At 34.3% G+C, this 14,347-nt stretch overlaps 1 protein-coding gene across 2 annotated transcripts in view; it reads right to left on the reverse strand.

Moving 5' to 3' along the window:
- LOC149901553 (zwei Ig domain protein zig-8-like) overlaps nucleotides 1–14,347 on the reverse strand; it is a 165,677-nt gene that overhangs the window by 2,093 nt on the left and 149,237 nt on the right. For both annotated transcript variants that reach the window (XM_090111205.1, XM_090111204.1), the window contains exons 6-8: nucleotides 14,025–14,118; nucleotides 12,866–12,993; nucleotides 301–469 (exon numbers count right to left, since the gene is read on the reverse strand). In XM_090111205.1, the coding sequence (XP_089967331.1) occupies nucleotides 301–469; nucleotides 12,866–12,993; nucleotides 14,025–14,118 (391 nt within the window). The remainder of the gene's footprint in view (nucleotides 1–300; nucleotides 470–12,865; nucleotides 12,994–14,024; nucleotides 14,119–14,347) is intronic.

Genomic DNA, 14,347 nt, shown 5'->3' on the forward strand with positions numbered 1-14,347 from the left:
ATTTGGCTGAATAATTTGTTCATTTACTTATGTAGGTAAATGCGAAAGTATGTAGCGATGTACAGATGATTTTTGCTATTCTTTGCTCACAACAAGATTTTATGTGAACATTATTTACCGGATATTATAAGACCTATACCGGTACTAATAATATAAAGCTGGAACACTTTTTCGTTTATTTAAACGCGTTAATCTCAGAAACTACTGGGAAAATTTCAAACATTCTTGTAGCATTGAATATAACATATGTAAAACCTTAGCGCTATAGGTAAAATTAAAAAGATAAAAAGCAAGTCTTACCACTAAGTACATGGACGAGAACAGATCTAGGGTTAGCGTTGGCTGGTGCGCAGGTGTACCGTCCTGAGTCGGAGCCTCTCGCCTTCTGCACCAGGAGGTGGGAGGTGGTCATCTCTCCCTTCTCGGTGATCACGGACACCCCTCCGCGAGGGGAGTCGTAGTTTATCTCCTGGGGAAGAAGAAAAATTTAATACATATGGTCTACTTTCAGGATATGCTGGTCAAAAGAGAAGGATGTAAAATAACAATAAAGACTACCTACGGATTTTAATCGGGCTTAAAATCCGTTAAAGTCTTTAATTTCTACATGTTTAATTCCTACTTGCGTAAAATTAAACACAAGAAAATACTAAACAATAATACATATTATAGTTTAAAAAACAAAAAAACACCCATTAATAGTCATGAAATTATTGAATTGTCACCAAAGCTTGTTAAGTATTTTTTTATTGTCGACAGGGAAGCGCTTATTATAACAATTTTTATTACAGCAACATGTGTAACCCACATAAAATTTCTTAATTTTATCTTCTCTTATTGGATTAGCAGACCTTTATAAAATTATAACGCGTTTAGTTAAAATTCACCGAACATAATATAATAATCCTAAGATAATAATATATACATTCAATGAATAATCATTTTTAAACATAAGTCTATGATGAAAAAAAAAAAATGTACACACGTAAGATGTGAAACTTCTTTATCACCTTATTTTTGAAAAATAATTTACTGTATATATGCAACAATCACGCGTGGTAGGGATAAGAAAAAGATGGCGCGTAACGCAAAAATGTCACGCGTAACGAAAAAATGTTACACTAAATTTTTTTCCAACCCCGAAAAAGAAGTTTCACTTCAAAAATGCATGATTTTGTGACAAATTTTAGCCTTGTAACTTTTTATATTAAATGCTTACATATTTTGGCTTATTTTTATCCGCAAACAACCCGAATATAACGAAAATAATGGACAATTTCACGACTTGTTGTTAAAGTCAGCCTTTTCAACACTTTGATATATATATTTATTATTAAATACTTTATTCATTGTTTTGTGTGTGTTAAATGTCAGATAAGCCCAACAAAATAATATCTAGAAGTTGGGAAACTAACCCAACTCTGAATTATAAACTACGTTTATCGTTGTTGATCATGATGATATTTCGTAGTAGGTAATTAAATAAATTATCTACGTAATAAATAATTAGAAAACATTAATTCACCATTATCAAAAAAAAGGAATCCACTCAATATAAATAAATAAGCCTTATTTACTGAGGAAGCTCTATTAAAATACTTTCTACAGCTACCCTACAATTTTTAACTTAGATGATTTCAGAACTCAACCAAAATGATTTATTATATTGTAGCTATATTGATGTGATAGGTATTTATTTGTACTATGATGATTCAATGTATTTAATGACATGTATATTTTAAAAAGAAATATTTTACTTGATCTATGAATTGTGCTAAATAATGTAATTTTTAATAATTATTTTTATCCTCAATTGTGCTGTGTACATACAATTTGGCTGGCATTTTACCGCAACATGTGATTAAATTTGTGTATAATTAGTCAAATTGTCAGCTGTGATGTGTACCTATTTAAATAAATAAATAAATAAATAAATAAAAATCTATTTCTGTACAATATTTTTCATAAAAAATTATAAGATACAACACATAAAGGGTACTTTTATAAGAGGCTTATTTCTTTGGAAAATACTTTAGTACCAGGCCCTTGTTGAAAAGGACATAAGTCATGGCCGTATTTTTATTTGAAAAGGGTCTTGACGGCTCCACCTGGTATCTTGATAGGTTTTTACTAATATGTGTCTAGTTTTAGTTTTCTAGGTTGTTTATTGTTGCTTTTGTATGGAATGTTGGTCACAATGAAATTTTGGTCGGTGGAGTTATTTTTATGACAGGTAGGGTTTTAAGGGCAAGTAGGTTTAAGTTAATTTTAACTTTCTGTAATAAGCTTTTTAAGCTATTGCATAGCTTCTATCGCGGGCCTTGAGCGCGGGGACCGAATCCAGAAATTCCGTAACGAAAAAAAACCTCACGCTCCCCACTCCGACGGGCGCGGAGGTGTGGCTTGAAGGCACGCTATGCAATAGCTTTACCGCGGCAGTCCCCGAGTGCTACACGTCTTTTTTTATATTTATTATTACTTTACTAGTTATCAGTCAATGCATTCAAGCATTGTTAGGTGTACATTATTTTCTAACGAAATAATGGTTAATCAATAGTCTGAAGTAATATTATAAATTAATTTGTAAATTAATATTATCTTCAAAACAATTTCGGATGAATCAATCTAATATTATATAGAAAAACTAGCGGTCCGCCCCGGCTTCGCCCGTGGTACATATGAAAAATAGATGTTGGCCGATTCTCAGACTTACCCGATATGCACAGAAAATTTCATGAGAATCGGTCCACCCGTTTCGGAGGAGTATGCAGACTAACGAGAATTTTATATATAAGAAGATAAATAAATACGAGTATTCACGAAAACAAAATTATTAGGTAGTATTTAAAATGCTATAATCATCAAATTATTTATGCTACGTTTTTAAACATTTCTAACTAACACAAGAGGCAACGAACAACTCAAACCATATTTTTTTATTTCCTTACAAAGTCGTATAAGATCTGAACATTGAAGATAAACCCCAAGTCATAAAATCAAAACAGTACCATTGCAGTGACGAGATAGGTACTTTCAAAATTTCTTAATATCCGGATAAAAAACGGAACATCATTTTGGCAATTTCCTGACTCGTAAGTCGTTTAATATTATGCACAAGTCAAGGGCTCTTTTTTATTGTCTTGAAAAATATATTGTATTTTGTACTCTATTTGAGAAAATATGTGTAAAAATATTTTTTTTAGTGTAACATTTCAAAGTTATTAGCCAATTTATTAATTCATTCATTCTCATGTTTCGCTAGTTTATATTCATCCAAATAAAAACAAAAACAGCAAGGCGTAACAACTAGCTAAAGATTATTCGCTTACATGACATAAAATTACTTCGCAAAATTCGTAGCAAACTAATAATAATAATAATAAGGGCGTAGGGATGTGACGACCCCATCGCCCACGGTTGGGATATCTATTGTTTACGTGACAATAGATATTCCACCCGTGCAATCAGTCAACCCGCAGGACACCTTGTGGCGGGGTGTCGGGGAGTAGCGACCCCGCGGGAACCAAGTGCTCCCGGGGGAGGCCCCTGTCTTCATCTCCGGCTTGCCTTCACCGGCCGGTCGGAGTGAAGCCTGACGAGGACAGGACCCACCTCTGGCTTTCCTTAACCGGCCGGCCAGAGTGGAGTCGCGAGAGCTTTTAGCTCGAAGGGTGGATGCGAATCGTAAGTGGCGAGTGGGCACGTGATGCTGGACCCTCAGGGAGCGCGTGATCGTAGTTTAAAGTCCAGGGACGCCTCTCCACCCTTAGCTGCTCGCAATATGTTGCCCCCTTGTCGCACTATTGCAGCGACTTATTTCGGGGGCCCATACAGTGAGAGGGCGAGTCACCACCTGCCAACATATTTTTACTTTCTTTTAGTAGAAAGGCAGGTGCCATAGTTTCCAATAGTCCCCAAATACCGGCCCATTTAACATCCCACTTCATAGCCCAGTTTATTTTGTTTTCCATATCTTGAAATAGTCCTACATCGGCCGCGGACTGCCTAGGACTGTATCTCTATAGTGCAGTCATGGGCAGGCTGCGGCTGGTGTCCCACAACACAGTAAAGTTCTCTAAAGGGCCTCTGCGTGTTGGATCCGTGTCCCCACGTAAGCCTTCCAAAGGACCGGGTACCTTCCTTATGATGGTACCCGAGTATTATGGATGAGATACATAATAATAATAATTTATTTATTGATAAGACATCATAGGTCCACTTGTTAGTAATTTCTTAATTACTCTGTTAGTACATTACATTAATTATTTAAATATTATCATTTTACAATTTACCACTTATATGTCACTTTATTTTTATTGATATAGGATGTGTGTACTTGCTCGCAATGGTGCAAGTACACACAATCATATCTGTCTGCGATCATTTTTAGAGCAGTGTTGGTACTGCCCCGCACCCGGCGCACCAGAGATGTACATCTCTTCCGTATTATACTATAAAAGCAATCTACCCGAGCTTCAGCAAACATCCCTGATGCGCTACAGTGGCGAGGCAGCCCCATCAGCGCTCTGAATGCGTTGTTATATTGAATACGCAGAGCATTGTATGCCCGACGACCATAGTTATACCAGAGGCTGCACGTGTAGAAATTAGAGCAATATGCTCTGAATAGTGTTAATTTCACTTCAGTGGAACAACGAGCAAACCTCCTGGCCACCATGTTCGCACGGACCGACAACGCTCTACGCTCCCTCTCTATGTCAGCATTATCCTTCAAGTCGGATGTCAATGTCAATGCCGTCAAATAAAACATCATAAAATATGCTGCAATAGCAAAGTTTACAGATGGCTTCACGTACATTTCTTTCCGCGAATACAAAAGAGTACGTACTTTATAGTAATAGGTTCATATCATACACACCGCGATTCGTAAGCTATCCTCATTTCAATTTCACGCATGTATCACTGACTCAGAATCAATTTCTTATAACACGTATTTGCAATGTTTTATATGAATACCTATCAATCTTTTATAGGTTTAGGATATCAATGTTCGAGTGGAATGGAGCCGATTCGACGTATGAAATGTCTTGGATGCATCTTTTATACGTTTGGTGATTGGTTTTGAAAAGGAGATTTTATGTGACGTTGAAACATTGGAAAAGGAATTGACGTCCAATAACGGTTATAAAATTGAAAACTTGCTATAATAGCAGAGATACATCTAAATGAATCATCATTATAACAATTTATTATTGTAGAGATTGAACTACGGGGCTTAAAAAGTGACTTTTGGTGAAACATAATTAGATCATATGAATTTTGATTCGAATGTTAAAAAGAGGCCATATGAATCATTTACCAGTTGAAAAAACAACTAATTATTTGAATTTTTTTGTTGCAAGGTCGTAAAATGACGAAGAAAATGGTCATCTTACAAAAAAAGGAATTGCTAAGACTCTGCTAGCAATTCCAATAGATTAATGTCAAATGTGTTCTTCTTAGCGGAAACTAGGTAATACTCGATCTGTGGTGAAACAGAATGATAATTGAAGATGTTATAATCAAATACAATGACCCCAATACACGTGTTGAACCTTTCCCTTTCTGTAACAATGTTAACAGAAGTACAAACCGCATTTTAGGATATGGTTGCGTGTCCTATTATTCATGCTTAAGTAAGTATCAGGTAAACACAAACTCAAACAGTTAGATATTCAAATACACTTCCTTTAGTAGTCCCTACATGCGTTATTAATTACCAGAGCCTCTAGACAAATGGCAGAAACACTAAAGAATAAAATCCGGTGTCGATACTAATTGATATAAGCTAGTTTTCCTAAGGTTTTGGTCACATTACCAACGACGTCGACGACCACGACCAAAATTTCTATCCAGCCGATATTTGGTAAAATTGTTCAAAATACAATCACTACATAGTATAAAACAAAGTCGCTTTCTCTGTCCCTATGTCCCTATGTATGCTTAAATCTTTAAAACTACGGAACGGATTTTGATGCGGTTTTTTTTAATAGATAGAGTGATTCAAGAGGAAGGTTTATAATTTATTATGTTTTAGACAAAGCGGGCAAAGCCGCGGGCGGAAAGCTAGGTTAAAATTAAATATTAAAATTTCCCATCGTTCCGGTACTTGGAAAAAAATTCGAGATCGATGGACAAAAGGTTTTTCGAAGAAACGGTGGCTCGTGGCAATTTGAAAAGCAGTTTCTTCAGAGAAATTTTGGCAAGTAATTCTAGTTGTTAGAAGCACGTTTGAATCATCAAAATACATAGATAATATTTACCACCAGTTTGGAAAGCAGTTTCTACAGGGAAAAGCAAGAAACTCTGTAGTTGTTCTTGGTATAACATCAGTTTCTTTGATATTTCCATTCCACTTTAAGAAAACAACGAATTGAAATGAGGAAGATTATTTCTTAAACTCAAACTCAAAACTCAAACTAAAAACTCAAACTCAAAACTCAAACTCAAACATTTATTTATTCATTTAGTAATTAATTCAAGAAGCACTTTTGAAACGTCATTACATATTTTTAACATTTATCACCGATTCGGAAAGCAGCTGTATCTATGGAGAAGAACCGGCAAGAAACTCCATAGTTGCTCTTTTTAATCATGTCATAATATATTCATGCCTTTTTAAAAAAGACAATAATACTAATGTATTTAATCCTAACTAATATTATAAATGCGGAAGTAACTCGGTCTGTATCTTCTTCCCACCTCAAATACTGAACCAATTTGAATGAAATTTGGTATAGAATAATTAAATGAAGACCTGAAAAAGGACAAAGGATAGGTTTTATTCCGGGAATCTTACGTAAACGGAACTATGCTAGTTTTTCTTTGATAACGTGGGCGAAGCCGCGGACGGAAAGCTAGTCTGAATTTTACTAAATAATCAAGACTTTACTTTTAGTTGAATAACACTAGTAAAAGCAATGTTCATATTGAATATTGGCATCTGTCTTTTAAACTGGATTTATTGGGACTGCAGCTAGACACGTTTAAAATCGTTGAAATGTACGAATAAAATGGAGAATTTTAAAGGTATGAATTCTAGCGAATGATGTTCCGAGTGTTTGCTTAGTGCTATCAAAGAGGAACTAATGACAGCACTCTATTTTTCAATATTCTGATGCAAACGGCATACATTGATTTATAATGCAAAGTAACCAAATTAATAATGAAATTTTCATATTGTACGAAAGTATATCTAAGTAATTAATGGAATCAGTGCGTATGTGTGTGTCTATGTGCAGTCTAATTAATTAATAAATTCAAAAACACCTAGACTTAGGCTGTAATGTGTTAAATGAAGAAGTGATCTTCATCAAAAATTCAAATCCGTTAAGATTATTTCGTAAAACTTGAACACATCATCTTGATCAAAGAAACAAGACTACTAAGGCTTAAAACTTAAATATAATATTATTAAAGGCATGAATACAGAACCTATTGGCGATGTTCCCGTAATAGCTAGCGCAAATGAGCGAAAGCAGTTCAAACAAAGTTTAATAGAGCGGTCGCGCGTGGGTCGTCGATTGGCATGTAATGAATATACTGGATGTGTAACCTATATAGTTAATTATAGAGTTACTTGATGGAGAGGATGATTTGTGTGTGTTTAATGATGCCCTTAGATTAATTATAAGGATCTAGGAAGATCTTAAATATGGGTAATATTCGAAAAGTAAGGGAGATAAATAAAAGAAAGAAGTTAACAAACTGGAAATTTAACCTATAAGTATACCTAGGTAGTTGATTTGATGAAATTAAGTGGTTGTAGTCGGTAAAAATGTATCGATCTAGATTGAAAATTTCTAGTTTCGAAAAATACGTGGATTTTGAAGAGTAAGTAATATGAACAAAAACATTGAAGCAGGAACTAGAATTAACCTATATAGTTAAGAGCCCTTTGTACTGAAAGTTTAGGCATTTTAGGCACTGAGATGGCTCGCGCCCGCGTTGCGCAGGAGCCGGCGCGGCATGAACTCCGGTGACCTATGAAGGCGGGTGATTATGCCACAGTATAAATAAATCAGTAGTTCGATTTTATTTGCTATCGTAGGAATGTTGTTGATATATAAATTTACTACTTATCCTATACCATTAAACGAGCAATATTTGCATATTTATACAGGGTGTCCCAAAAAGTAGTGATATACTGAAGCTGGGAGGTAGAGGACTTAGAGGGCTATCCGAATCACCCCCATGTGTGTTATGCGATTTTTCGTATTTTCGGAGTTATTACATTTTTTTTCAATTTTTCATCTATCGCCGAGTACGATGAGATTTTTATTTATGGTGACGTGAATTATTGCGCTAGATGCTTGTTTTTTTTTGTGTGCTAAGCTGAAAGATAGGCCAATTCAGTATGGTAACATTTACTATCGTTAGATCTTCGAATGGAATAAAAAAAAGAATTAAATGCTATGAAAGATAAAATTACCCAGTATGTTCATAACTTCAAGGGCCCATAAAAAAATAAAATCACATAAAAAAGGTTTTCCATTTGGCTTTTAAAAACTTGCTCTATCGATCAGGTAGCTACCCTAAAAATTTCATTTTATTATTCTGAAGGCTTCAATCGAAAAATTGAAATCTAAATGTGGTAAGTGCAAAATTTTTATTAACATGATGATTATTAAAACCAATAAATAGGTGTTTAAAAATGAATTTTTTTTAAATAGCCCCGCTGTTGCTCAATGCAAGTGCGACATCACCGTAAAAAGTTGTCTTTTTAATGTCTGAATGCTCTTTTATCATTTTTAATGGTTTCTTCTGCTACTATGAATTTCCGGGTTATTTCGTCCAAATTGTGGCAGTCTCTCGTCTTTGTAGTATCCCCACGGAAAAAATTCAATAGGGTTTATGTCCGGAGACCGTGGAGGCCAGGCTAAAGGGCAAAAATACCCTGAAAGATGGATTGGTCGTTGCAGCCTGCGCATGCGCCGGTGACGCCTGCTTTAAAGCCTGGCCTCCACGGTCCCTCGAATAAACCCCATTGATTTTTTTTCAATGGGGATACTAAAAAGACCTCGGCTACTTGAGAGAATGCCCCAATTTGGACAAAATAACCCGGAAATTCATAGTAGCAGAAGAAACCATTAAAAATGATAAAAAAGCATTCAGACAATTAAAAGACAACTTTTTACGGTGATGTCGCACTTGCACTGAGCAACAGCGGGGCTATTTAAAAAAATTCTGGTAATTAAACACCTATTTATTGGTTTTAATGATCATCATGTTAATAAAAATTTTGCACTTACCACATTTAGATTTCAATTTTTCGATTGAAGCCTTCAGAATAATAAAATGAAATTTTTATGGTGGCTACCTGATCGATAGAGCAAGTTTTTAAAAGCCAAATGGAAAACCTTTTTTATGTGATTTTATTTTTTTATGGGCCCTTGAAGTTATGAACATACTGGGTAATTTTATCTTTCTTGGCATTTAATTCTTTTTTTTATTCCATTCGAAGATCTAACGATAGTAAATGTTACCATACTGAATTGGCCTATCTTTCAGCTTAGCACACAAAAAAAAACAAGCATCTAGCGCAATAATTCACGTCACCATAAATAAAAATCTCATCGTACTCGGCGATAGATGAAAAATTGAAAAAAATGTAATAACTCCGAAAATACGAAAAATCGCATAACACACATGGGGGTGATTCGGATAGCCCTCTTGGTCCTCTACCTCCCAGCTTCCGTTCATCACTACTTTTTGGGACACCCTGTATATTTGTTTGTATATATACAGTGTGGAAATTTTCGATGTGCCCTGAATGGAAAGTACTTGAAATACTAGGGATAGCAAATTTTTCTGAAAAGAAACATTCCTTTTTCAAATTTTATTTTATTATTCAAATCGATAGAAACAATATAAAAGATAATTTATTGTTAATTTCTCGTAAAAATTTTTTGGTCTATTTTATACATACATTTAAAGTTTAAAATGAAACTCTCGTTCTGGATACATTAATTTATTTTCTTCTGAAAATATTGGTAATAATAATTTAAAGTAAAACAAATAAAAAAGGCAAAATAATAATTGAATATAAGTATGTAATAAGTAAGTTAGTGTATTCTAAATTTTTGAAAATCTTTGAATGCAGTTCTATTTCTTTTAAAAATAAAGGAAATTTGCTATCTCCAGTATTTCTAGTACTTTCACCCAGGGCCCATCGAAAATTTCCACACTGTATTTACAAACAAATATATTAATATGCAAATATTGTTCGTTTAATAGTATAGAATAAGAAGTTAATTTATATTTACAACAATAATCCTAGGATAACTAACAAAATCAAACTACTGATTTATTTATACCGTGACATGCTCGCCGTTTTACTCGCCGCTCGGTTCTAATACACGAACGGCGACTGCAACGTGGTCGGGAGCAAAACTAGCACAGGTCCTCCCTCGATAACGTCCGGCTGGACTCTGGCTGCACTGACGTGGTGCGCGCGAGTCGCATTTTACGTATTATATTTTATATAGAAAAAAATAAGGGCTAAATTAAAAATCTATCCAAAAACTTCCCTGTAAAACCTGATTAGTAAATGAAATGTCAAATTTTCATAAACATAGCGTTCCCCTAATTCTCATAAAACTGATTATGCTTTTAAAATCGATGTTACTTCTGATTTTTTTTTGATCGAGTCAAATGTTTAATATTGTGTTTTTATCCAAAAAAGTCACTAGATCAAACGTTTATCTGTGCTATATATTTTTTTAGGATTTTAAATATGATGATTTCTATCCAAAAACCATGATTTAGAAACATACATTTCGGAGCAGGGCCCCTTAATGTTGATGTACTTAACAACGATGATTAATAACAACGAACCTGATATAAAAACGATGATTCATGTTTGGTTAATGATGCCTTAAGAATGGTTGGTAATGTAAGGATAATTTAATTAAGATAAAAATTGGAATTAAGATTTAAGATTAACGAAGTTCTAAAAACTAAAATATATTGGTTGAATCCTACATTCTGACTGTAACAATTCTCATTCCTCTAAAATACATATAAGAAGACAACACAGAGCGTAATGAATAGAACGGGTTATTATAGAACAGATAGGGAATTATTGTACTTAATGGAAAATATTTTCACGTAAATAATTTTTATGATTTCAACATAGTTAAATCTTCCTTCTAAGAATAATAACAAATTTATTCCACCATCAAACGTTGCCATAAATATTATGTTGTTACTTCTTGTAAAATATTTCACATAATTTTATTCTGGGAATGTTTAAAAGCAGACATTTGTACAGAATTCAGATAACTCGTAAAATCTTTATTGAAACGCCAGGGAAAGCTTAAGTTCTCGAATATTCTGGAAAAATTCTGGAGAACAGCAAAGAGATTACATGGCGAGATTGAGACTATATTTTTGACTGCGACATAAAAAAGATAATGGCAATGTGATATTACGATATGCAGAACCGTGTATAAAACTTGCCAGTAAAGAAAACTGCTGGGAAATATTATTTTAATCAGGTTTCTCATCTAGACACACAAAGGTAGCCTTATTTGATATGAATTTCAAAGTTGAATCAAATGTGAGTGATGTCACATCAACTCACACAAAATCATGTCCATCATTACCACAGATGTCACAAACATTTGCCTCAAATGCGGCCTCTATCACCCAGACATGTTTAGGTATGTCAATATCACACGGCGACTTTAAAACTGGGCCATCAGTTGAACAATGGTGGAGGCATCAATTTTATTTCCTGGCAGACCAGTGAGGTCGTTTTGGCACCGTTTCAAGGGGGTAAATAAAAACGGGGAAGCTTGCCGAAGGTTCTCGAGCTCTGATTGCGTAATTTTGGGGATGTATATCTTATCGACTTCCAGAAGTATATTTACGCGGAAGTTGTTTGAAATAAATCATGCACATTGGAAGAAAAGACAAGTCTTTATTTACGACTGACTTTAATTTTTGTAGGTTAAAGAGTAATTGTATCTACTAGTGGTATTTAGCTGTCTGTGATATTGATGTTAGAATGTACACCTCGTTTTTAGAAACCTCATCCACAAGCAAATATTATGTAAACCAAATAAATTAACATGTTTACAAGATAATTTCTTCCCAGTCTTTTTTATTTTTGTTCATACATAAATAAAGTACTATTTTCCAATAACCCGGATATCGAGATACATCATAAGAGCGGATACGCGCCAAAATTTATTGATACAAATGCTTCGAAGGTACGATAGGGATCATAGCACAAAGGAAAATGGAAAGGCTTGGGCATCTTTTGGCTTACATACAAACAATGTATAATATAAGCTATAACTACCTACATTCTTGATATTAGATGTTACCTTACTAAGAGAAATATTATACGCATTATATTATGTTTTAGGTACCGAGTTGATTAGTGGCAAAAAGTAACAATAAAAAAATATATAGAGATAAAGCAACTTAGCAGTTTTTAATTAACATATCTTTACGTCGAATCTTTACTAGCTTTGTACATATTACATTACATGGTCACTTATTTATTACTGTAAATCTTTAGTTAGATCATAATATCACACTATATTTTGGATTCATTTTATTATTTTTTTCATGTATAGATAACAGACGTTACTCGTGTTGTCGATCATTTCGACCATAATATAGTACATTTTATTTTCTCACATTTCTACCATAATATTTCAGTAAGTACCTACTGTTTCTTTGGACATCATGGATGGACAAAATGATTTGTGAACTGTCAGGGGTCACCACTGTGAAGGAAGGAAGGTGGAATTCCTCCATCTGGCCGGTCGTTAAGGCCCCCTTGAATGATGCTTGGAAAGTTGCATATAATCTGTAGCGAAAAAATTTCAGATCGAGGTGTCAATACACTTACCTCATCATTATGCGTCCACCGTATTGCTGGTGGCGGTTCCGGCGAGTGCTGCACCACACAGGTCAGGTTGATCGTGCTTTCTGTGTTTATGAACAGCTCTGGTCCTCCGAGGATGGTTGTGAGTGGCTCTGTGGATATTGGCTTGGTTAAAAGACATGTAAGTTCCTTTGCTTGCATGGAATGGTCGGTATTTGAAGTGTAATGCAATAAAAAATTATTTAAGTTCACGTCAGTTGAATAATTTCAATACTCATACTGAAAGTGGATTTTTATGAAGCATCAATTTTTAATATATTTTTAGCAATGTTAATTAAATTATGTTGATTTAAAAAATCAACCAATAGTGTTTGCAGAGTGTTGTACATTACTACAGGAGAGTTTGTAAGATAACACGTCTATTTTTCTTCATACCTACTGGATACAGTATTGTATGATTAAACTTATGAACAGTTTTAAAGTAGTATAAAGAGATAAGAAAAAACATTCAAGAGTGAACGAAATTGCTCGAACATTATCTTGTTTGGAACTGCCAGCGTGTTAATATTGGGGATTACTATAAATAAATAAATAAAAATAAATATAATTACCCACTGTTGGTATACTAAGCTCAAAGGAGGTTATAGTTTTGCATACGCTGAGTATGTAAAATATATAGCTTCGCGCTGTCGGTATATGCCGACAGCGCGAAGCTAGAGAAGAAAACATGGATTTTCAGGAAAAATTTAGCAAAAATTTTTTGATGTAATTTTGTTGTTTAAGTATTTTTTACGTGATCAGTGTATTCAAAACTACAAGTCCCTTCGCGCTTAGTATACCAATAGTGGGACACCCTGTATATATATAAATAAAATATTTCAGGACGATTTTCACTATCTGAGCCCATACTAAGCTTTCGCTTGTGTTATGGAAACTACTTAGATGGCTGATAAACATACATATATAATTATAAATAAACACTTATATAGATAATCAACACTCAGACACAGAGCAAACATCTATGTTCATCACACAAATATTTGCCCCGGATGGGAATCGAACCCACGACCTCTGCCTTGAAAGGCAGGGTCACTACCAACGCCAACCGGTCAGTCAAGTAAGTCACTATAATATTATAGTTAATTTAATGTTTACAATTGCTGATAATATATTAGGTACTAACCCACAACAGAGAGGTACATCCGATGACCAATAGGAGGAGTGGTGCCCACTTGGCACTCGTAGATCCCAGAATCTCTTCTTTGTGGGAATCTTACCTGTGGAAATAATTTTTAATTAACCATAAACTTCATTTTGTATATTTCATGTAAAAAATGAGCGTGTGTGCTGAGCCTACGCGTCAGAAATGAAACTTCTTTAGCAAGATTCAAAGATACCAAAATCATCGCCTTACTCAATGACGTGACGGTATTGCCATGAAGCTACCTTGAAAATTTCTCAACGCGCCTAAAGAAGTTTCACTTCAATAATTTGTTTTGTAATAAT

This window comes from Colias eurytheme, chromosome 16, assembly GCF_061535395.1.
Source record: "Colias eurytheme isolate Ceu_HAF_F1 chromosome 16, ilColEury1 Martin Lab GWU primary, whole genome shotgun sequence".
Lineage (NCBI taxonomy): Eukaryota > Metazoa > Arthropoda > Insecta > Lepidoptera > Pieridae > Colias > Colias eurytheme.